This window comes from Manacus candei, unplaced genomic scaffold, assembly GCF_025592945.1.
Source record: "Manacus candei isolate 608988 ecotype Guabito, Panama unplaced genomic scaffold, ASM2559294v1 h1tg000049l, whole genome shotgun sequence".
Lineage (NCBI taxonomy): Eukaryota > Metazoa > Chordata > Aves > Passeriformes > Pipridae > Manacus > Manacus candei.
This window is the reverse complement of record NW_026138097.1, coordinates 27,557,331-27,582,687: the sequence shown is the minus strand read 5'-3', so window position 1 is coordinate 27,582,687 and position 25,357 is coordinate 27,557,331. Positions and strand designations below refer to the sequence as shown.

At 41.5% G+C, this 25,357-nt stretch overlaps 1 protein-coding gene across 2 annotated transcripts; it reads left to right on the top strand.

Annotated features, from left to right (window-relative positions):
• The first annotated feature begins 222 nt into the window (after positions 1–222).
• Positions 223–25,357, top strand: OTULINL (OTU deubiquitinase with linear linkage specificity like). Of its 2 annotated transcripts, none has more exons than XM_051799335.1 (8): positions 223–332; positions 14,949–15,108; positions 15,217–15,248; positions 15,354–15,445; positions 17,601–17,750; positions 18,551–18,679; positions 20,452–20,724; positions 21,893–25,357. In XM_051799335.1, exons 1-8 carry the CDS (start codon positions 323–325, stop codon positions 22,070–22,072), a joined length of 1,026 nt encoding a protein of 341 aa, XP_051655295.1. In that variant the 5' UTR covers positions 223–322; the 3' UTR covers positions 22,073–25,357. The 2 variants fall into 2 exon arrangements, with proteins under 2 accessions (XP_051655295.1, XP_051655296.1); XM_051799336.1 differs by lacking the exon at positions 223–332 and adding an exon at positions 2,345–2,392.

The following is a 25,357-nucleotide window of genomic DNA, read 5'->3' as shown; positions in this document are numbered from 1 at the left end:
TCTGAACCCTTGTAACAGCATGTTTCCAATTCTTCACAGGCTGTAAAATAAACTGCCTTCCAGTTAGCTCCTATTTCCGTTTCTGCCATTGATCCTGGCTCGGACCTGCTTGCTCTCTCTAGGATTATCCTAGCTCATTTTCAGCTAACAGGAATGGCATACACAGACCAGTCCAACACAGAGTGCAGGAGGTCTGTGTGTTACCTGACTCAGTCTCACAGTGGTGTCTGCATCTGAGGCCAAGGAGGGAGGCAGGTAGAGGCTGTCCCGTCTCGCTGACTTGCAAGGAGGAGAGACAGCATTCTCCTTGAGAAGCCTGCAAATGGAAAAAGGTAGTAGATAGTTCTTCATAGTGACTTAGAGAAGAGGTCCAGAGAGAGCTTAAGGAGGAAGAAAGGGCACAATGGACAGTCTTAGTTAGAAAATTATCCCAAGAGATTTCAAATAAGTGATCTCTGATTGATTGTTTTGTCCCAGGGCTTATTCCCACACAGAGGGTCAGAGGGGCAGAGGGGCATAGGCCATTCTCCACTGAAGTGCTGAATAAATGCACAGAGGAGAGAACAGAGAGCTGTGAAGTGGGAATGACTCACTGATACAGGGATTGAGCTGCTGTGTTTGTACTATGCATTTCATCTCTCTTCTCTGATGAGTCAGCAGCCAGATAAACACTACCTTTCAGGCCTGTCTGCACAAAGAAATCACCCATTGAATCCTAAGATCTTAACAGTTTAAGAGAGGGCAGAAAGAGGAATGCTAAACCATCCAGTGGCACCTAGACTGGCCTGGCCAAGGCAAGAAAAAGGAAAGGGAAGCTGAAGTATATGATAGCTGCAAACAAGATATATCTCAGAAATAAATCCCAGGTACCTTGGAGTCTTTACAGGTGGATGCCATGTGAGCTGTATCCTGACAGCATCTCTCTTAACTGCAGCTGCTGAGACACAGCTATGTTAAACCACAAACTGCATGTCCAAATGGAAAGCACCAAGTAGCTGATGCTGCAGAGAAGCACAGAGGTGGCACTTAGGAAAAATTTTTTTTCCAAATGGATTTTTTGATGGAGCAGCACACAGTGCTACACAACTGACAGCTTTGGGCCTCTGAAGTCAACTATTGACTTTTGCTAATTTTAGCTGGTCTTTAAGCCTAGATTTTCTTTTACTCGGATAAATGTGTTTGTGGCTTTCTGTAAGCGCACCTAAATGAGTGCTTGGCACACAGATATTTAGCAGCTTTTGCCTATTTTGTTCCTTACCCAATTAACTGAGATGGAGGGAGAAACAACCTGATATTCCTGCCAGGCAGTACAAATCTCTTCACTGTTTCATGAAAAGTCTTGATTTTTGATCTTCAACTATTTTAATATCTTGTGATATTTTACGGAAAAATACCCCAACAAACCCAAACAGAACCCAATAACAAAAGACCATGTAAGTTTGTCTTAGCTCTGTATTGGAGCAAATTGCTTGTAACTCTGTAAAAGATTTAAGTCTTTGTTTGGACCATTACAATTCCCCTGTTTTTCCTGCAATGTCCCTAGTGATATGGAAGAAAACTATTCTTTAATGTGTAACCAGAAAAGAAAGTACAGCAGTATATGCAAATTTTCTGCATACAGCTGGGAGGAATGATAACTGAAAGACTGTTATAAGGAAATGTACCTGGCAAAGGGGAATTTCTTTTTGGATGAATGCATGTCAACTTGTTAATGAGTGAATTATTGAGGAAATCAACATTTAATGAGAAGGAAAAAACCAAAACCAATCAAAAATTTTGAATTCACTGTGTTTGCATTTCATGGCTAGATTTCAGACAGATGCTGATGACGTTGGTCTCCATTAAGGGAACTGGAATCCCTGGAAGTGTTCCAGGCATTTCCATTCCTGAAAGTGTTCAAGGCCAGACTGGATGGGGCTTTCAGCAACCTAGTCTAGTGGAAAGTGTCCCTTCCCATGGCCCGGGAAGGTTGGAACTAGATGATTTTAAAGGTCCTTTCCAACTCAAATCATTCTATGATTCTATGCTGCTATAAAATGTGACACAGTGTAGTGTGACACCTGAGCGCAGACGATACCTAACTGATGGAGGAGCGGCAGAGGCTGCTGAGGAAATGGAGAACTCCGCTCGTTTCTTAAGCTGGAAGACAGGCCGAGAGATGAGTGACAAGGGTTATCGCTCTTCCTCGAAACGGGGTCCGCGCCCACCACGGGGCCCGCGGGAGCCCCCGCTCCCCGAGCACGGCTGGGACCGCGGGCGGCAGCGGGACCCGGGCCGGGCCGGGCGGGGAGCGGGGCGGCCCCGCGGGATCCCCGCCCCGGGCGGCGCCGGCGTTGGTTCGTAGCCGGGGTTCGGTGCCCGGGGGAGGCGCAGGCGGAGCGCGGCGGAGCGGGTGAGGCGCTGCGGGGGGCTGGGGGGGGGTCCCGGCGGGTGGCGGCGAGAGTTTGCCTTTATTTGTTGTTTCTTTATTTTTCAATTTTATTTTTCCACTTGACTCTGTCGGGGCCGTTTTCCCGAAGGGGCGGTACCCGGAAAGCTGCTCCAAAGGTTCTTCGCGGCGGTACCGCCTCGGCTGTGCTCCCCCGCGCCGCCCCCGCCGTGTCGGGGCCGGGGGCTGCGGGCAACGCCTGGGCAGGGACCGGCCCCGGGTCTGCGGGGGAAGGGCTGGGTGTGCGAGGGGGGTGTGGGTTTCCTTGGGGAACTGCAGTGTCCGGAGTGCAGAATTAGCGCTGACCTGCGGAGAGATCTGACCTGAGCGCTGACCTGCCAGTTTCACATCGGTGTTCGTCGGGGGTTTGGTTGGGGGGTTAAATTTATTTTTTTCCCTTACTGTGTGCAAGACGGTGTTGCAGGCTGGCTTGTATTCCTGTCAGAAAGTGAACTTTTAGAAAAAAGGAGATCATAAGTGTGGACATGATTTAGGAGGACTTGCAGGAAGATGGACACGCCCCTCCTGACCTACCTGCCAGCTGCAGGTAGTCCTTGGCGTCAGGCATGGCAGAACATGAGCCAGCAGTGGCCAAGAAGGCCAATGGCATCCTGGCTTGTATCAGCAATAGTGTGGCCAGCAGGACCAGGGCAGTGATCATCCCCCTCTACTCAGCACTGGTGAGGCCACACCTCGAGTCCTGTGTTCAGTTTTGGGTCCCTCACTACAAGAAAGACATTGAGGTGCTGGAACATGTGCAGAGAAGGGCAACAGAGCTGGCGAAGGGTCTGGAGCACAAGTCCCATGAGGAGTGACTGAGGGAGCTGGGATTGTTTAGCCTAGAGAGAACAAGGCTCAGAGGAGACCTTATCGCTCTCTACAACTACGTGAAAGGAGGCCATAGGCAGATGGGGGTCAGTCTCTTATCTCAAGTAACAAGCAGTCGGACAAAAGCTTCAAGTCGCACCAGGAGAGGTTTAGATTGGATATTAGGAAAATTTCTTCACTGAAAGGATGTTCAGACGTTGGAACAGGCTGCACAGGGAATTAATGTAGTCACCATCCCTGGAGGTATTTAAAAGATATGTAGATGTGGCACTTGGGAATACAGTTTAGTGGTGGACTTGGCAATGCTGGGTTAACAGCTGGACTCAAAGGTCTTTTCCAACTGAAATGATTCTTCAGTTCTATAATCTCTTATGTCACTGGAAAGTGGTCTTTTAGGTTGAAGATACTGTGCCCTGCCAGATTGCTTTTCAGCTGTACATTATGTGGCATGTGATATATTTCTGCTTTGATGGTTACTGATCCAGCTCTCATTTTGCACTGCCTTTCATACTAAACCAATTTGTTTTCTTTTTGGAGGAGCTGTACAGATTGTATTCAGCTTATACTTTCATTTTCTGCACTGGAGAAAGAACCAGATTTCTGTGGTATTTAGTAAATGATTTTAAGCTAGCATGCTGCTGACTGCTCCATTGCTAATATGTGCAAGTATATTATTCCCACTTCCATCCTTTGGGTCACTCCAGTTTCTGCAAGTGATGAAAGAAGGAGGCAAAGTGTGTGAAAGAGGAAGAAATGGCAAGCTCAGAATACTTCTTTGTAATCACTGAAGTTTGCTCCTTTAAGAATTGAATTTCTTTACTAGTGGGTAAATAATTTAATTAGAAACTGAAGGAGAGTCCATACAGTAAAAGATGCCATTTTGCAACACTACCAGGTGAAGGGTGTTAGAATTGGGTTTGAAGGGCAAAAGCAGTATGAAATTGCTAGTCAGCATTTAAATCTAAATGCTTTTATGGATAAGTATCTGTATATGGATTTGGAATTCTGGGGAAAAAAATTAATTTTTGTAATTCTGGGATTTTTTGCCATTTTTGGATGTAAGGTTTTTTTTCATTTTGTTTAGCTGTTTGGAACATGTTGCCTGCCTAGATGGTGTTCGTTTCCCATTCAGCATTAAGATTTTCTCTCCACTTTGTTTCTTAGGTACAGCTTCCAGGTTGAATCCTCTCATCCTGTCTACCAAGGATAAGACAACAAGCATTAAAGGGTTTTTCAACAGTGTATGCAGTTTTTCTTGAGCTTAATGTCTGAAAATGATTGGCCTTGCATTACCCAGGCAAATGAGTTTGAGAGTTCAGAAATACCTCTGCTGCACCTCCTCACTCTGCACAGCCTGAACCATCAGACTCACCGTGCCATACTGTCCTAGGGGTGATGAGTGTGGTTATAATTTAGTTGTTTTGAAAACACAGGAAATAACCATTGCTCAGGAGTCAAAAGGTTGTATAATTATGCTGCTTTCATTACACTTGCATAACTAATTTGGGTGTGATTAGAATGGCATAAACTTTACCTTAAGGATCTTCTTAATCTTCTCTTGTTTTAGGCTGTGAAATTATTTTTTTTTAAAATTACCAGTGGACCACATAGGTTGTATTGTAATGGCATTTTTATTCAGGCAATCTGACTTCTAAAGGAGTTATAATACTCTTTAAAGTCAAAACTAATCTGAGTTGTTGTATTGTAATGGCATTTTTATTCAGGCAATCTGACTTCTAAAGGAGTTATAATACTCTTTAAAATCAAAACTAATCTGAGTTGCTGTCTGACATCTGACCCTGAATCACTTCAGGATCTGTTTTCTGCTTTGAGGGAATTTGGGAAGGCACAGTGAACACACGGCATCCTTTCTGCACTCCTGCAGTGATACAGCTGGCGTGGTGGCAGCGTGTAGCAGTAACAGGGAACTTTGCCCATGTAGTTGGTTGCTGGGATTCCCAGCATAAAAAACACCAGTTCCTCAGTGCATGGTTGCAGTGCTGTGGATCAGACACAGTAATGTTGTACCTTCCAAAAAGACAGAGAAGTAGGTATTTTCTAGTGAAAATATCAGCATTTCATGACAGAAAACGGTCAGGACTTGTGTACTTCAGGCACAGCAACATAAAGGCAGTCACTGACAGTTTTAAGAGGGAAGTTTGTCTCTAGGGATCTTGTACCAATTCTGAGGTGCTAGAGAGAGTTTAATTTGTATATAACTGAATTTGGTTTGGTGGAAAGTCTGGGTTTTTTCCATGAACACTGTGACTCATGGTTGGACTATCTGTTGCCTGATAACAGAAAAGCATGTAAAAGTTGTGCCCCAGCATAAGTGGGGACAAAAAGGAAAAAAGCCCACTTCTTGAGAGGGCTCCAGTGAAGGCATACTTTTTGAAATACTTCAAAACTTCTGCAGGCTACTTCATTAATTTTCTGAGAAATGTTTAAGTTAGCAGCTTTTAGTTTCTTTTTAGCCTTGTTCTGTGCTTTTATCTTCTTCCTATTTTTTCACTGCTGAGGAGTAATACTGTACATTTTTGGCATCCTCAAAATCCAGACTCCAGTGCTTGGGATTTCTCTGTATCCTGTGGGGAGGTGCTGGAAGCTCGTGACAGAGAGGAGATGTCTCTAGCTCCTGTTCCCATGTTACCAGTGGGAACAGACGCCGCTAACACTATGTGTCTGTGCGGAGGGATGTGGCAAGCAAGGCAACTTGTGCTGCCCATACTTTTCTTTCAACAAACATTTCTCTGAGGAGAAACCTGTAGACTGAGCAGAAGACTCATATTGTCTTATTTGAGCCATATTGTGTGAAGGTGGAGGGCTAAAAATATGAGATGATGTGGCTGTGTATGCTCAGTCTCTAGTCCCTTCACTAGGTCTACATGTGATCTTCAGCAAGACCCCATCTCAGATTCCTTGTCCATAATATGTCGCTGAGGTTTTCTACCTATTTTGAGCATTTAGCATTTGTGTTTCCAGGGCAGGGTCAACACATTGGGTAAATGATGCTATGAAAGCGGGAAATGTGTACCTTAGCATCAGACTAGTGCCTTGATATGATACAGTGTGCATGAGGCTTTGACTGTCCTGAAGTCTGCTGCATCTGTGCAGCAAAGAAGCATCAAGGCAAAGTGCTTGTCACTACCCTCAGGTGAGGGTAGTAAATCATAGAATTATAGAATTATAGAATGGTTTGGGTTGAAAAGGATCTTACAGATCATCCAGTTCCAATGCCCCTGCCATGGACAGGGCCAGACAAGGTTACTCAAAGTCCCATCCAACCTGGTCTTGAACACTTTCAGGGCTAGGGCATCCACAGCTTCTCTGGGCAGCCTGTTCCAGTATCTCACTACCCTTGCAGTAAAGAATTTCTTCCCAATATCTAATCTAAACCTGCCCTCTTTCAGTCTAAGATCATTCCCCCTTGTCCTGTCATTACATGCCCTTGTAAAAAGTCCCTCTCCACCTTTCTTGTAGGCCCCTTTAGGTAATGGAACGTGCTATAAGGTCTCCTAGGAGCCTTCTATTCCCCAGGCTGAATGACCTCAGGTCTCTTAGCCTGTCTTCATAGGAGAGGTACTTCAGCCCCCTAATAATTTTCACAGCCTCCTCTGTGGACCTTGCACCATTAGGTCCATATCCTTCTCATGGTGGAGACCCCAGAGCTGGTTGTAGCACTCCAGGTAGGGGCTTGGGAGGGTAAAGTAGAGGGGTAGAATCACCTCCCTTGAAATGTTAGCAAGGTTTTAATTGCTGAGTTTGTGCAAAATCAGTCTTTCTGCAAACTTAAAATACTTGGTTCGGGTCTGCCTGTATGACAAAGAGAAGCCCTACCTGTTTTGCTCCGCGCACAGCACCACGCCATGTGTGTGCCCTGTTGTGTTTGTCTGGGAACAACCTGGGGATATGTTTACTGTCCTTCAATTCTGGTTTCATTTTGTGTCATTTCCTGTGCATGAATTTCATCTGTGATGTGCTTGCCAAAGGCTGAGGCCTTAAAAATGGGGGATTACAAATAAATGTAGAACTTCAGAAATTATTACTGCTAGGTTCCATGATAGACACTATTCAGTACTCTGTATTTAATTTTCTTAGAAGTTAAAGTTGTGCCTCTGCGAAGTGCCAGCCCCTCAAGAAGAGCTCAATATGCAGGGTTAGACTTAACCATATTCTACAGGGCTGCATGATTAGTATTTTATGTAGACCTTACTACGTAACTGTCCAGTTTTTAGGCAGTTTGTGCAAAGGCAGAGGTGTCAGGGAGCAGTGGTCTCTTGGTCCCTGCAACCCATGTCTAGAGTGCTTGAAACTTCTCTTGCATCCAAATGTCTGTAACAATACCAACCGTGCATTAGCAATAATAATAATGATGATGATGATGATGATAATAGTAATATGTTTTTACAAGCAGAGAGTTTCCACACAGAACATTCTGCGTTCTTAAATCACATTTTTGTGAAATGGTTATATTAGCTATGATTGTGGTATTACACTGAGTGATAGTAACTGAAATGTAAGTTCTAATGCACTCAGTTTTACCTTTCAACATGCATTTTTGGTTAAGATTTTAGGCAAGATGTGCCTGTAATGCACTTCACAAAAAGGCAGAGGACTCCTGTGTGCTTGAGCTGATTAAATTTTGAAAGTGTTGCCCTTTAAATGATGAAGAGAGGTCCAGCTGCTTCCATACAAATTGCATGAGCTCTGCAGAATAAAGCTGAAGTTTTGACTTCTATCAGGTTCGACACTGAGAGGCCGGGGAAAGAGATGCAAGACCAATTTTTGTCATTTGCGTTCAGAGTGATGGCTTTGATATTTTGCTTTATGTGGGCTTGCTTTCTGCTTCTCGTCTGTCTTGGAAGGAGGGCAAGACACAGGTAAAACTCCCAAGCAAACAGGTATCACTGCAGGAATAACCCCTGCACACACCTCCTGAGAAAACAGAAGCTTTGTGATCTGATGTGCCATCGGGGGATGTGAATTATTTGTGATTATTAACCATAAATTATGTGTGATTATTAATCAGTGTGAAAAATACACAGCTCTGTGTGCTCTTGCACACAGAATCAGGTACACTTTTGGGGAGGGCCATGCTCTGAAGACAGACATAAAATCTGTGTTGGGTGCAGCAGTCAGACCCTGTATGGAGATGGGAATGACGAGCGATATGGATGCAGCTTGGTGAGAGGCAGGCTGGCCTTTTGCTTAGACAGTAAACAAACTCAGAAGAGTTGAGTTTTTGTTTGTCTTGGGTTATTTGGTCCTGCTGCTTGCCTGGCTGTCACTTGGGATAGCTTTTTATCATCAGGTAAAAACTTAAAACTCCTTGTACTGCCCTGCAGTGTGTGCTTGCAGAGTGGACTGGCATTCCTTGTGCTTTCTCCACAGGGCTATAACACTTCAGTAGAGGATACCTCAAGGTGTCAAACTGCTGTTTAGGAATCAGCTGGCTGGTGACCACTAAGGGGCTGGGGAGTCATCCAGGGCTGTTCAGCGGGTGTTGTGTCCCAGAAGCGCTGCCCATTGCAGGCCAATAAGCAGCTTGTTTCGTTGCTCGCATCAAGATCTTTCCCACACCACTGTCTGCTGGCATTCTCACTTCCTCAATCCAGGTGCTTTTCACCCCTCTGTGTGTGCAGCTGGGGGCTCCTCTACTTTGCTACTTGCATCCCTCCTCTGGTGCTGACGTGGTAGTCACTGCCATGGGTTGTGCTGGAGTCACAGAGCCTAGCAGTCCCTTCCTTTGGGGCAACAGGTGGCAGGCTCAAACAAGTCCTGCTTTCTGGAATGGCAATGACCTTGGTGCCTGCACTGCTGGGGGAACAGGCTTGCATCCAGGCAGGGCCAGGGTCACTTCCCACACTGGAAAACCCCAGGGAGGGAGCAGCTGCCGGTGGACCTCTGTATGGAGAGACCAGGAGGGGTGTTGCCTGGGGTATCACCAGCCTCCTGAGCGTCCTTGTGCCTCCTTGGAGGTTTGGGTGGTAGGTACAAGTCTTATGCTACCTAGCAAACAAGATTTTAAAAAAGGAGGAGGAAAATAATTGCTATTGCTCAATAAGACTTCCAACTTTTTTCCCCCATAATCAAGCTTCAGTTATCTAGACATATGAACATAAAAAACCCAAGGTATTTATACCTGTCAGCTAGACTTAAGTGTAAGAAGATGTTCAGGAGAAGGTAAGTATTTTCTTTAATCTACCAATTTGGATTCAGTACAACAAAGGAAAAAAGAAAAGCATTTTGAGAATTGTGTTTGTGAATAGGTAAATCAGAAGCAAACATGAGCAGCATTAGGGATGACTCAACATGCGACTCTGCAGCAAGCATAATAAGAATCCTTAGAGTGGGATAATAGATTTAGTGCATTTACATAAGTTCTGTTTGAAGTCTACAGGCATTAAACTGCAATTCTGAATGAGAACGGATTTTTTTCCACATTAAGAAAAATGCAGTAGCAGAGATTTCAGAGACTCCTTCTTTAAAAGGAGTTTATTTTATTTTTTCAAATTTTTTTTTTACTCATACTTAGGAAAAAGTTTTAGAGGGATACATGTTTTTTGTGGCATTAAATGCTATATTTCTAATCCAGTGTTCTGGACTGTAAGTTCTTAGAAGGCTTCTCTCATGTTTTTTCTTACATAAATGGAAGTGTGGCTGAGCATTATTCATCTGAATGTCCTGGATGAAGCACCCTGTGCCTTAAAAAGGAAGCTGAATTATACAGGAAATCAAGAACTGAACTTTCCTTTGTTCTCGTAGGCATTTGTAGAGGGGAAAATGGTATGTGCAGGCTAGGGCATGCATTAATATCTTGATTATATAGCTGAAATTGGTTTTGTAAAGGTAACTCTAATAGGGTGTATCTTAGGTAATCACACAGTAGGTGAGAACACAGGATGGTTGTTGCTGCACAGTAGGAACAAGTGACACAACTGGAGATAGGTATGTTAACACCAGCAGTTTGGGTCCTGTTGATGATCAGGTCTGAAGAAGGCTGCCAGCCTTGATGTTCTATTTTTTTTCTAAAAGAAGATTAAAGGAACTGAGAGACTACTTGGGACTCCTACACAGGACAGCTGTGTAAATAAAATCTTTCTTGCAAGTGATGGGCCTCAGCGATACCAAAACTATTCCATTTTCTAGTTAATTACATGATTCTAGTTAAGGTTTGGGGCTGAGATTCTGTTTTGTTATTTTTTTGGAGTGGAAATTGAGATCTGATCAGAAGACATGGTTGAACTTTTGATGAGTCACTGATGATTACCATCTTTGCCTGTAAATTATTCTTTTTTTCCTTATTATACCAAGGAGAGATCCTCATCTCTAGCTGTTTGTTAGAACAGGTGAAGGTTTGCTTAACAAGCTGACGTTGCTTTGCTCTGTAAAGGAAGGGTTTTGCAATGAAATAGTTATTGAATTCAGCAGTACTTCCCACATATCTTGGTATGCGTTTGATCTGTTCTAAGTATTTTTAAATTCTGTTTGGTGCAGCACTGATAATAAACTGGGAAATCAAAGAATTTGTACTCTCTTGGCACCACTCAGAAAGGCACATTTCTCTCTTCTAAGCTGTTATGTGATGTAATCTTTTGTAGGTATTGAATTTGTATAAGCAGCAGCTTTTTTTCTGAGTCTCCCTCTTGGTTCATTCAGTTGAGGTGTTTGTGCATGTGTGTGCTTGCTCTGTAAGGGAAAGATTACTTGTTTTACCTTAAAAGAGGGACTTAGCCTGTTCTATAACGTACCTCAGTACTGATAGTATATAATCTGGAAAAAAGCAATATGCAACTGTGAAGAGAACTCTGCAGGCACACAGTGAACAAAGGCAGACTTGGACTCCATGCCAAGCCTTGCATCTCTCAGTTGAGGAGTCTCTCTTCCTAGCTCTGGATCCAACAGAAGAGGAAGAAGGAGGGTACAGGTGGGCAGCAGAAGGGTTAGAACACAGGGGTCATACATTCTGTCTCTCTCTCTGAATGAGGGGATACCTGGTTTTGGGAGCTAGGAACATTGTGTTGTGTGATGGGAGTATGAAATTTGGTCACTTTATGGTGACAAGTACTATGTCCTAGTTTCAGTTCCAAAAAGACGGTGAAGAGGAATGTCCTGAACAGAAATCACACTGTCAGGTTCAAATTTGGGAAGACTGTTGTCTTTCTGATGATCTTGTTACAGGGATGGAGGAAAAAAGTAAAATAGTGAATGTGCCATCAGACATGCTGGAATATTGGATTGTGCTTCAGTAATGCATACAGTGCAGTCTGCTAGTTCCCAAGATGATCTCTTATATTTTGCATTTCATGAATTATGCATTTTTAAGATGGCAGCCTCCAAAAACGTGAGGGAGTCAAATGTGAAGCAAGTCTTTTAGAGACTGACTTACTTGAGAAAGAAGCAGGTGTTGCAGATATCTCTTACTGTCTTTTTTTTCTGGCCTTTTTTGTTGGTTTTGTTCTACTGCGTGTCTCTCCTGCTGACTTTGTGGGTGGTAAAAGCTTAAGGTTTGGCATTAGCCGGAAGCTTATGTGACATGAAAAGAAAACACAATGTACTACTTGCATTGTAAGATAAACACTGCTATCGGCTCCTAATCCAGCTCTGTTCAGCCTCTGTTCATCCAAATTTATGCATGGGAGAAGAGTCAGGCCTCCCTGTCTTCAAGGTGATGCTCATGGTCAGTCTTCAAAAAAATGTGAGCCCAGGAGCTGGTGGCAGCACTGGCCTCCTGAGGAACAGGATGAATTGTGTCCATATCACAGGGAATGGATTTAAAAATCTGTGAACCTATTTCACTCCCCCCACCAGTGTGTTATTAATTTAATTGCTCTTCAGTTTCTGAGAGGGCTGGGAGGGGGTGGAAATATCTATTTTAAACTGCTGCCTTCTTTAATTTATGTTCATGATGTATTTTTACCAGCAACACTTCACAATCCAACTGCCATTTCTAAATGTCATTTACTTGAATAAAAAATGTAATTACATTTCTAAGTGTGACATAAGCACCAGAAGTAGTAACTGAATCACAAAGTGCTGTTTGAACAGCAGCTTTCCCATGACAGGAAGGAAAGTTTATGAAGTCCAGGGTATGCTGTAATACAAGTGTAGCAAAAATACTCAAAATCACTTGTTTGCTGGTTTTCCCATCTCCCATTAGGCTTTCTATTAGAGTAATACCTATTTATAAATTCCCCATATTAAATAAAAAGGGGTGAAAAATATTTAGTTATCTCATGTTCTCTGACATGGATTTGTTGTTTTGATGGGAATGAGTAAGCCAGTGCTTCCCAGCACTCTTTGAAGGGCAGTTGCTCATGCACCTGCTAACCATATGCATTGAAAAGGGGGCTTGTTGAACTCCAGTACTTTTTTTTAGGATTATTACCATCAAAAGCTTTTTCAAAAGATTGCTTGATTCAGTTTAAAAGCTGATACAAACCTCTCATCTTTCTGCCTGTAAAAGGTGTAAAGGAAGATATTTTGCATTCCCATGTATTTCTTGGTACTCCATAAAGCAAAGTATATCATTTTAACAGATGAACCAGCTCTTGCTTTTTATAGACCCAGTTTGTTCAAAATCAAAATTGGGAGTGAACCATACAGTCATTTTAAGTAACGAAATGAAAGTATCTTCCTTTTGGTATTGTATGTTTAAATTGGTGTTAACAAATTTAATTTTAAATATCACTGTTTTGTATACAACAGTGTAAATCCAGAATACCCACTGATCCATGGGCTGAATGTTTGTAAGCCGTCAAGTTCCATTCTAGTTGACAGAAGGTTCAGTTATTCAGAGTCCCCTGAGGTTTTTCAATCCTGATGTCTTTATTCTAAAAAAGAGAGAGAAAAAATTGTGATGGCTTGATTCTGCTGATACTGTCATCTGTTACTAATTCTCGGCTGTTGCTCTCTATGTAAAAATTTGTGTGCTTATTGACAATGTACTTACTAGTGTCCCTAGTAAGATGTGTGAGTGTGTGTATATGGGTCTTTTAGCATTAAGTGGGAGTGTCCCAGTGTTTCCATGAGGTTTTCCATTTCCAAACCTTACAACTGATGTTTTGCTGTCCGTTACTTGGCATCAGTAATAAACATTTCCTGGGGCTTCAGGTTTTTGATCTTCTTGGTTGTTCATGAATGCATTTCCTGCTTTTTACTCTTCAGCGTGTGCAGGGAAAACTCCCGGTCATGCTACACATGCACACTTTGGTGCAACCTATGAGCAGAAGCTAAGAGAAGACCTGTCTCTCATCTTGTATGTTCACAGCACACAGTTTTTGTGTAAATGGGAACTAGCAGCCCAACCCCATCTCGAATTAGCTTTTTAAAGTTTATTAACACCTTTTCATTTACAGCTCTTAACCTGCCTTTTATTCATGGGAGAGATGAGGTCTGTCTCTTGCCGCCGGATGACTTGCATACGGCATCCTGTAATAAAACTTCTTCAAACAACAGAATATTTGGAAAAGCTAAATATCAGCAGTGCTCTGTATATATGCAACAGTGCTTGTAAAATGCGTATGTTGCTGTTTATCTCGTTGCCAAGGTTGGGATTTGTATGTAAGTCTTTGACTGGATAGTTGTCAACAGTGCATGGGTTTAACTTTCTTGGAAAACTTAAGCTCCTCTTAAATTTCCTGTTAAAGCCAGGAGGGGCAGAAGTTCAGCTGACATAAAACTATGCTGAATGAGTAATTCCCTCTGTGGACTCTCTGTAGAAGGATCTTTACAGCCCTCTCTGGGGATGTCTTTATAAAAAATTGAGCTCTCATAAAGTTTTCTACTAAAGACATAATAACAGAGCAGCTGTTGATCATAAACTCTGGGAATTTCCTATACTCAAATTTCATCCAGAGGACGAATTTCTCACTTAGGGAGCAGATGCTGCCTTTGACAACTATTCAGTCCCGAGGCCCTCTCTCAGTTGTAGGTCTTCTTATCAACAACAGACAACCATAACCTTTCCTAACCCTGTCTGTAATGCCAACGGCATGACAGAACCGTGTCCTCATTTATGTCTGTAAGAACAGTGAGAGTGCACCCCCTTTGTGATGATCTCCTGAGCTTTCTACCAAATCCCTGGGGAGTTTTAAACTGACCCTAAACTTACCCAAATTGAGGCAGGAACATTCCTTTAATTCCCCAGGCAGTTGTATGATGCTCAATCAGCTAATATTGCCTTATATGGCCCACTTGTCAACTACAAGTAAGTCCTAGGAACTCCTGGTCTTTAAAGCCATGACTTAAGAGATAAAGTAATGACAGTACAGGTCATCCTGAAGTAAAAAAAAAAAATTATTTTTTTTTTGTTTCATTGGTTTTTGGGGTTTTTTTTGTTTTATTGAACAGTTGCTTGGATACCAGTCTTCCTGTGACTCCATTGTAACTATATATATAGTTACAATACAGTAACTATATATATATATATATAGTTATATCCACTGTGTAGAGGAAAGCTTGGAAATGTGAACTATGTGCACTCAAACCCCTAGAAACTTGAAAAACTAAGTATATAAAGTATATGTATATGTATTAACTAAAATATAGTCTTCTTTTACATGTCACGTTTTGTATTTCATTTGGAGTGGTATCATACTTGGATGATTTTTCTCTTTGTAAGAAAACAAATAAAAACAAGTATTTCAAAATAGTGATAAGATTTTTTCCTCTCTTTTTATGTCTCTTTTAGGAAGGCATGAGGTGTGGTCCTGGACAACAGCTACCAAGGAATCCTTGTGTTTCATGTGGCAAAAAGTGAAAGAGCAGCTAATGCTAAGCATGTCTTTCCTTGCTGCTGTTTTTTGGTATTGTAGAAGGCTATACAGCTTTTTAGCACAGCTACTGAAATGGTAGGTTTTTATTCAGCAGACTTCAATCTTCCCTGCTGTTGCTTATTTCAGTAAATACTGACCTCTTACACCTTCTCATTGACACCTGTTTTATCATTTGTATTTCAGGTGGAGCAACTACCTTCAGAGAAAACTCATAAGTAATCTTTTTGTTGTCATACCACATTCATTAATCCCCCTGCAACTCTTCCCTTTAGATGTAGAACAGCAGAAGGTAACTAACCTATGAATCAATCTCAATTTAGGGAATCTCAGTGTGCTGACAGAAGTTGATCTACTTGGTTATAGTGCGAGAGAATGGAAAGGAGAAACAAAGCAGGCCAAACACATGAGGGAGGTAAGAATTAAATTTTAATCACTGCATGAGGACGAGGGAGAACTAGTACCTGGGAAAGGAATAGCACTCCCAGTGCAACCAGCTGCAGCAGCTGCCAGAGCCTGCTACACTGGCTTATCAAATGAAAAGCAAAAAGGGCAGCGTGAACATGGGTCTAAATAAAGGTTGCAACAGTATGGGCCAAAATGTCGATGAAGTTTTAGTTTTGCATATTCTCTGAATTTTCCCCTCTAGCACCAGCAACACACACAGCGCCCTTAAGGAAAATCATCCCCAGTGCTAACGCCCAAATAATTTGGTCTTAGGTGCTGTCACTTGGCCAGCCTTTGATTTAAAGTAAAACCTCTCATTCCAGGGAGGAATGAAGCATCAAATCCAGTTCTCTTCAAAGCTCTGAAGGTCCATGTGACAGCAGCCAGTGCTTAGCAGCCTTCCCAGCAGCCGCCAAGGCCCCTTGTCCCCGGCGCCATCAGCTGCAGCTGGAGGCAGGCAGGGCAGGAGCTTGCATGTGACCTGTGCCGGCTTGGGTGGTGCCCAGCAGGCATGGAGCCAGTGTGCTGGGCAGTGGCCATCCCATGCCTCTGCACACCATCCCTCTGCTCCAGCTTTGTGCTGGCATCTTTGCCTGCAGAAGGTGCTGCAAGCAAGACACACACAGCTTAAGTGCACCAGTGTATTTGGCATGTGTGTAGCTCTAGGTCATGGTATTCGAATCACAGAGCAAATGCATACCAAGAAGGACTTAGGGTAAAAAGAAGCTGATAAGGCTAAACAGCAGCATAAGGGAATTATAGAAAAAAGAAGATAGTTTTCAGAAAGCTGGAGTTGTGTTCATTTGATGAACAGAGAAAAGATCCAACTTTGCCACGTTAAATGCAAGAACGCAGCAATGCCAGAAGTTCACAGAACAACACAGGCGGCCAAAAACTATTTGGAGGAACAAGTAACAAAAAGATAGCAAAACTTCTAATAAATTTGCAAGCACATACTGGGCAAAAAAGCCTTTCAGAAAATCCATGAGCCTTCTAGATGATAAGAGTTGAAAGAAAACTCCTATATATGGAGCAGCCAATGGATGGCCGGTTATATCAGGGAGAAGTTGTCACTGTAAGGAGCACATCTTAGGATGAGGTTTTGTGAGATCCTTAACTAGCGTAACATGCTTGCTGTTCCCAAAAGGGCCAATCCCGTGTTTGTGTTGTCTCTGCTTTCTCACCTAGTTCTAGCTAAGCAGTGCCTCTCCCTCTTTTGTGCTGGCTCTCACTTCTTCTCTAGGATGTGGTCCACCCTGATGGTGAGCTGATAGAGCAGGTCATCCAGCAGGAGCCTTCTCAGAGCCCCCCAAGCTTGCTGAAGCAGCAGGAAGATTTCAGTAGGCTTATTATCACAGCTGATAAAGTAAGAGTTAGGGGAGACAATGCAGCTGAGAAGTGGTGATGGGATGGGGTGAGGAAGGAACAGAGATGAAAGAGGACCAGGGATTGAGAGCATCCTGCTGCCCCCTTCAGGAAGCAAACTGTAAGGGTGATGCAGCGGCCTGTGGGACTCTTCCTGATTTTCTGCAAGTTTATTGCTCCAAATTGTCTCAACAAGGGCTCAGATAGGAGCCAGAGATAATGCAGAGGAAGTGCAGGGAGTGTGTAGCTGGAACAAGGGCTACCCACTTCAGCACAGAGCTGCCAGATCTGCTCAGCCTCAGGTCACCATTGCACAATGGATTCAGGTCAGTGTAAGGAGATGTTTTTGCCAAAAGGAGTTTTCTCCAGGTACCTGTTTCTGCCTTTTTGCTGCTGCATCTCATGTGTCAGTGCAAGTTGCGAAGTGGCTGAGGTTAAAGCTATTATGCCACAGAAATCTTTGCTAATGTGCTGTAATTTGGTTGACCATGTGAATGTTTACGCTAGCAACAGTGCAGAGACTTGAACAAGTCCCTGGGTTTTTACAGAGTGCAGAGTCACTCTTAAGGGGCAGTGCCAGTTTAGGGTGTTTACAAAAACCACAATGGTGTAACACTTTTGTGTATATAAAACTTAAAAAATATACTCTCTTATTTTCCTAGCCCTCTCTTATGAGTAGTTTGGAACTGGACTACAAACAACATGGGTTTTGTCCAAGATTTAAAATTCTTTATTGCTATTTTTTTTTCTTTTCCTAGGCTTATGAAGAATTGTTTTGGAACTGTCATATCAAATACCTGAGACAAGTCAGGAGAGACAACTATAGTGCAGTAAGAGCGGTGCTTTTTCAGATATTCAGCCAAGGCATTCCTTTTCCTTCATGGATGAAGGAAAGAGATATATTGAAGGTAAAATTCATGTTCTAAATGAACACAATTCAGCTATCCTTGCACAGCAGAAGGAAGCTTTGTTCAGTGTGGAAACTGATGTGTTGGCTGTCGAAGTAGAGAATCATTATCAGAATTTAAAGAGAAGGTTTTCAAACCCATTTAACTACTTAACTGAAAAACTGTCCATGATATAAGCATACCTATGTGAACATGATATTAATAATGATATTAAAAATATATATATAAATAATGATATTAATAAATTATATTAAAAACAAAAAAAAAAAGGAAAGATAAGAAAAAGTGGATGGATAAATTTTACTGCCACCCTGACAGATATCACTCCCTTAACACAACAGGATATTTGAATCCTCGTCATCCACATCCATGCAAAGTCCAGTGGATTACTTGGGAACTGCTATGTTGCTGGAGCAGCAGAAATCCTGCCCTGGGCTCCAGATAGCGGCAAGGAGGTGGGAGCTATTGCTGCTGCCTGTAGAGATGCATGTGCAGCCTGGAAGGTGTCTGTAATCTTAAGTACCTCACTGAATTTGGAAATACCCAGCTTTTCCAGAGTGTGGGTTATATATTTTGCTGAGAGCATATTTTCATCTTTTTTTGACTGGCCCTGTTTTAAAAGTTTCTTAAGGACTTGGCAGTCAAATGGATCCTCCTTCATAGCAGTTGAGTTATGAGGCTGATTTTTTTACAACTAGATGATAGAACCACATCGTAAATTGTATGTAGACAAGTTTATATAACTTTATATTCTACTTCTTGTTATGATTATGATTAGCTTTCCTTTTGTTTTTTCCCAGCTTCCTGAAAAGCTTTTGTATTCTCAAGGTTGTAACTGGATTCAGCAATACAGTTTTGGGCCAGAAAGATACACAGGTCCCAATGCCTTTGGGAAATTGCGCAAATGTATGGAGGCATTAAAGACAAATGTGAGTATTTAGGAAATGGCTGGGAGGAATAAAAGCCCTGAGGAATGGTTTGAGACAGAGTTAGAGAACTGCTTCTGGTTACATATTTCTGTGGCAGTCAGCCTCTCTCCCAGGTTCAGACTGCTGAGCTACTTGGGAAGGCCATCACCTCTCCTGCAGGGGAATCCAGCTTTTGGGGATCCACTAGGCTGAGTACTCAAAAGTCCTCTGCAAGTTAGGGAGGCCATCCTCCCCACAGCTGTGCTATGTGGCTAGTCCTTGCCATCAAGTGCAATATTTCATCATTTTGATTAAAAATAAACATGCTGTATGAGATACTTCTGGATTACCTCCCCAAATGGGAAGGAGCAAACACATGGTGCATTTTCTTCTCCAACTATTGTATTTCCTTTGCATTTAAAGTGGATTTTCTTAAAGAAAAAAGTTTCAAGGCAACAGAATGAATAAATCCTTACAATTAACAAATTGTTTCAGAGCAGCTCTGTGATGCATTATGCTGTTGCTGGGAATGAGGTCTAGCTCCCAACTTCATTTTATTTTTATAAAGATGGTGTTTGGCCAGTGAGATGGATTTTTGCCTATTTTCACTAGGAGGAGTCTCTGCTTTCTTTCCCATTGCCACAGAATTTTCATTGTCATAGAATCATAGAGTCATTTAGGTTGGAAAGGACCTTTAAGATCATTCACTCTTTGCAACTACCTGAAAGGAGGTTGTAGCCAGGTGGGCATTGGTCTCTTCTCCCAGGCAACCAGCAGTAGGACAAGAGGGCACAGTCTTAAGCTGTGCCAGGGGTGGTTTAAGTTGAATATTAGGAAAAATCTTTTTACAGAGAGAGTAATCAGACATTGGAATGGGCTGCCCAGGTAGGTGGTGGATTCATCGTCCCTGGAGGTTTTTAAGATGAGACTGGATGTGGCACTTAGTGCCATGGTCTAGTAACCATGGCAGTGTTGGATCAAGGGTTGGACTTGATGATCGCAGAGGTCTTTTCCAACCCAGTTGATTCTATGATTCTATTATCAAGTCCAGCCATTAAACCAGTGCTAAACCATGTCCCCAGGTCCCATATTTACACATATTTTAAATATCTCCAGGGACACTGACTCAATTACTTCCCTGGACAGCCTCTTTCAATGCCTGACAACCCTTTTGATGAAGAATTATTTCATACTATCCAATCTAAACCTTGCCTGGCACAACTTGAGGCCTTTTCCTCTTGTTCTATCACATTAGTTGGGAGAAGAGACTAACCCCTACCTCGCTACAGCCTCCTTTCAGGTAGTTGTAGAGAGTGACAAGGTCTCTCCTTGAGCCTCGTTTTCTCCAGGTTTTCAAGGTGTGACCTCACCAGTGCCGAGTACAGGGGGACGATCACTGATCCTGCTGGCCAGGTTATTCCTGATACAGGCCAGGATGCCATTTGCCTTCTTGGCCACCTAGTCACACTGCTGGCTCACGCTCAGTCAGCTGTTGACCAGCACCCTCAGGTCTTTTTCCACTGAATAACTTCACAGCCACTCTTTCCCAAGCCTGTAGTGCTGTCTGGGGTTGCTGTGACCCACGAGCAGGAACCAGCACTTGGCTTTGTTGAACCTCATACGATTGGCCTTGGTCATCTTGTGGGTTGCTGCCTGCAAATGCTGTTGTGCCTGAGCTGTGCTGGTTAATAAGTGCTTTATGCTTAGAAAAGGTATCTCTTCCTGTTTTGCAATCTTTTGTGTTAAATAGATTTCTTAATAATTTCATTAATATTCTTCTGTGTGCTTTCCAGTGGGCTGAAATAAGTGCTACTAAAGATCATGAAAAAAGAAGAAACATGTGTAATACACTCTTTTCTGATGAAAGCAAGGAACACAAACTATATGAGGCCATAAAGTTCATCATGCTCTATGAAGTTGTTGAAGCCTATGAGCAGATAAAGAACAGGGAAGAACCTGTACATAACCTTTTTAGCCTTCTTTTTGCTCGTGATACTTCATCTGACCCTCTGAGTTTCATGATGAATCATCTGAACTCCATAGGTGACTCTATTTGCCTAGACCAGGTAAGGATACAAATGAAATATAAATCACAAAACTTATTCCATCTTTGATGTGATTAGATAATTTAATTATACATCATCCATGATAGCTGGCCCATTTTCTTCTTTGGGATGCAGGGAAGTGGACTGAGGATAGCCATTTATTTTCTAGGAAAGAAAACATATTAAGAGTGGACAGTTTTCTTGCTGGGACAAAAATAAATGCTGCGGGCTGTCAGTAAGACATAGTTTAGAAAAATAATACCTTTGATATATAAAACAATTTTAGATTATGCAGTTTTGACCTGTTGTTTTACTTTTCCTATCTGTTCCACTATGCCAAACTCTGTAGCATCCCTCTGTTTTTTCCCCATTCTTTGGTTCCCATGAGATCTAATGTCTGTTAAAAGTACATAATGTGAACTCTACTGTTCATATAAATATGAACTTTAACATAGAAATATGTTAAGGTTTTTGCTTCCTATTTTATATTTAGTGAGGAGTTAAGTACTGACATCTAAGGTCCATGCTGCCAGTCTGCAAGTAGTTTCCCTTTCCAATGGCTGCAATTACTTTTTACAATCAATTTCAGTTATCGAGTCAACTGTTACATGACACAGTCATCTTTAGGAGCTGTTTGATTATAACTGGACAAGTTCTGCTCTGTCTGTCTTTGCCCAAGGAAATGGACTTTTCCCAAAGCATTTCACCAGACTAAGCAATCCTTTGCAAGAAGTGTCAATGAAGATGCCAGTTCTCAAGTTTCATATATGTGAAGTACAAGGAAATTTTTTCCCTTTGCTGTTATATTTTCCTTATGTAGCAAGTGATCACAAGGTGGCAGACTTCCCATTTCGCAAGGTCTATCAATTTTTTGATAATAGCTAGTCCTTTCTTGCTCCCTGCTACGCTGTGTGAGCTGGCTTTGGGAGCAGGTTATGTATCCTATCAGGTGGAGGAGGGATGTTTCCAAAGTGTCAAGCATTAACCAGAATATCTTCTGCATGCAAAAGAGCAGTAGAAGGACTGTTGAGAATACCTTCAAACTTTTTTCTTACTCCTCTTGCAAAAGGGCCCCTTTTATTCCTTGTCTACTGTTTTGAAGCTAAATGACTTGCCCTAACTTGGATTATCATGAGTTTAGTTTTCTACATCTAGAAATAAATGTCTTACATATGTCTTTCATTTTTAGGTTGAACTGTTTCTTCTTGGATATGTACTTGAAGTAAAGATAAGAGTTTACAGACTGCATAGGTTTAATACTGAGGAATTTCAAGTAAACTATCCAGATGAATACCGAAGGGAATGGAATGAGATTTCTCTCCTGACTGAGGATGACCACTACTATCACATCCCCCTGTTCAGAACGTGAAGGACCAGTGACTTGTTTTTCCTTTGTAAAATATAGTGAGTGACCACTTCCAGTGAATTAGGTTTCTAATCATTAGCAGTAAAATCTTGAGAATGCTCGTTAATGATTACAGAATGATTTGTGGGTTTATTGTGTAAACATTTTGCTTTCCCATTGCAGATCAGTTCACCAGCAGTCAGACATAAAAACCGTAAAACATATTGCTATAGTGTCTGGGGGAAAAAAAAGTCGCATTTGAGGGTTGTCAGACAAAAAAAAATTGGACTGCCTGACAAAGAAAGCAAAGGTAATGCTGGATTTTCGATTACTGGCTTAAGGGTTTACTCTGGATGGGTTAAACTCAAGTGCCTAAAGCAGAGACTGCCTTTCCCTACTGCCTGTCTATCTCTAGCTAGGGAGGATGAATCACAGAGGAAGCAACTCTTGGAGTCCCACAGTTTATACTCCGAGGTATTTAAGTTGTATTGACTTGGGGCTGCCTGGCATGGGAGGACGTAAACTGGGGCCTTTGTGTAGCTGCTTCAAATCTCACTTGGCTTCCCTTGTTGCTGGAGTGCCTCTCTCCAGGGATGGGCAGAGCAAGCAGCTGCAGGCTGTACTTACTTCAGGCATGAGAAATTAAGCTGTCTGCACCCAGCAGTGATATCTGAAGGTGAAGAACTTTTACACAGGGGAAATCAACAAGAATACTGTGCCAGATGGATGGAAGATCGCTTTATAAGTGAGGAAAGTACGTAGCTTTCTCAAAGCTAAAAAGGCCACTACTAATCAGTCACAGGCAACAGAGTTAGACCAGTAGCTGCGTGTGGTTTTTGTTGACTTGTAAATCCTTTAAGGGATGATTCCAACATTACCTGCCAAGATTTCCTTTGCAATTCATCTGAGAAAACTGTGCATGGAATACATTCACAAACACTGCATTTTCAGAAAATATTCGTTTTCTATGCATTATGTGAATTCAGTAGTGTTGCATACATGTTTTATCCTCTGAGTATGTATTAAACTCCTTGGTTAAGATTGCTATCACTTATTTAGATCTCCATGTTTGAAGAATTCTGTCTGGGACAACTAAATGAAATTTACCTTACTACATGGAACATTTTGCTCAGTTTTGTTTTCTAAAAGAATCAATTGTGTTTTGATTATTTCAAAATAAGGGACCTTAATTTGAAGAAATCTTAGATCTCGCAAAATATTTGTGAAAAGCTTACAGTGCCGTAGGCATACGGTTGTATTGAAGAAAACAGGATTAATTAAGAAACAAAGCCTCTCCTTTCCTTATCCTGGAGATATGAGGACAGGCAGGTTTGTTTTTCAATTCCTTCAGGAGAAAATGCTAACCAGTAATAAAAATGTGAGCAGGGCCTGCAGGAGCTAAAGCAGTTGCATGAGGTATATAAATGTAATGCTTGGAGTCAATGGAGAGTACTCAGTTCCTTTGTGTAAAGGAAAGAAATTTTATCCCTTACACTCCTTTTATTTGTATGTATATGTATATATATTTATAAACACAAACACTTAAGTTCTGTATTGTAGCAGTTTTGTTTCCTGGAAGTGTTTCTGAGTTCAGTTTTGCTCAGTAACTTGTAGCTTTTAATTAAAAAGGTTTGATAGCTGTAATAATTTCATCTCATCAAAACTTGCATAGCAAATACTTTATTTATTAAAAGGAACTCTTTTTCACTGAATGAAATAATTTTATTACTTTAGATTTGGTTCTGCTCTGCATGGGGAAATGTTATAATGCTTGAGTGTAGAATATTGCTGTCTATTTTGCATCAACAGTAACATTTACAGCTATCAATAAACTTGTCTATATTTTATTCTTGTTTTGGTGCAAGCAGACATACAAAAAAATATGTATTTTTATAGTGGGCTTTTTAATGATTTGCATATTATTTATGAATAGAAATACAAAAACATTACAGCTGAAAGTGATAAATTGTCAAAATGTACATTTTTGTGATCTTGAACATATTAATAGCAGGTGATTAATAAAGATCTAACACAGACAGCGGAATTTACCTCACCAATTTGTATGTCTCCGTCTGAACTAGGTCATCTTGGGCTCTCTGCCTTGTCAGTGGCACACAGACAGCCAGAGGAGTGGGTCTCTACCAGGGAGCTGGCAGTGATCAGCATAAATCTCTCTGCCCTAGATATTTGAAGTTAGGTGAGATTTTGTCCCAGTAATCCAGAAAGGACATATTGAAACAGATCTGCTGGCTTATCAGATGTCAGAGGTAGTAGCCAAATCATGACAGGAACAGAAATGGGATGTGAAGAAAGGAGCTACAGGTGAGGATAATCACAAGTCAGAGATAAATGCAGAGAGACCTCTACACAGGATCTTAAGAAACATCAAGACAGGCTTGGGGCTGCACTGAGTTTTAATCGGTCACTCTGATAATATATTTTACAGATGTATAAAGCAAGAAATACTAATTTTTACATATAATGAAATACATCTATATTATATATGAAATACATGTGTGTATATATATATATAAAAGAAAAATTCATTTAAAAAATTAATCCGAATAAAGTGCATCTGGAACTAACTGGTGGTATGGAAGTGACAGGTGCTTCAGGATCTGTTCCAATCAGTGGCAGAGATAAATCTGCTATACAAATCCGCTATACAAATCCAGAAGCACAGAGTCATTACCAAGTTTTTTTTAAATGCAGTGTTGCAGGCAGCTAAAAGCAGGATGTGTTTATTATTTATTGGTTTTAGTTTAACAAGAAGAAGAAAACATAATGAAACCTCCGCATCGGATTTGGATTTTTCCCCAAACTTGAAAATGTGTGTTAAGAATTTAACAGAGCAGCTGAAGAAATTTGTATCTTTTATGTGTAATGGAGTAAAAAGTCTTGGATTTTGAATGGAATCTTTTTTTAAAAACTGCATCTCAAAAAATGTATGAACCACATTACATATTTCATTTTATCTGCAAAAGAAATACTGGCAATATTCATTCTTCAGCTCTTAACACTGAAACTGCTTCTTGTCTAGTTTGTGGCTACTGAGGTGAAGCTAACTAAAAATAGCCCAGTCGTAGTTTTTTTGTTGCTGGTAAGTTCACCTCCTTAGGCTCAGGATATTGAGTTCAATATCTAGGAAATAGTTTTCAAATGCGGTTTTTAATTTGCTTAAAGCACAGATTTAAGGAATATGTACAATTTCAAAATAGTTCAGTTGTCCAGGAAAATAAACATTTGTCCATTCAAAGCACAGAAAGGACCTGCTGATTTTTATTTTTTTTACTGGTAGTTGGATTTCCC

Bases quoted from the DNA above. Each gene is read 5' to 3' on its own strand.
- OTULINL (XM_051799335.1), top strand. The intron at 15,109-15,216 runs GTAGGTTTTTAT...TTTGTATTTCAG, and splicing joins TTAGCACAGCTACTGAAATG to GTGGAGCAACTACCTTCAGA. The intron at 15,249-15,353 runs GTAATCTTTTTG...ATCTCAATTTAG, and splicing joins CCTTCAGAGAAAACTCATAA to GGAATCTCAGTGTGCTGACA.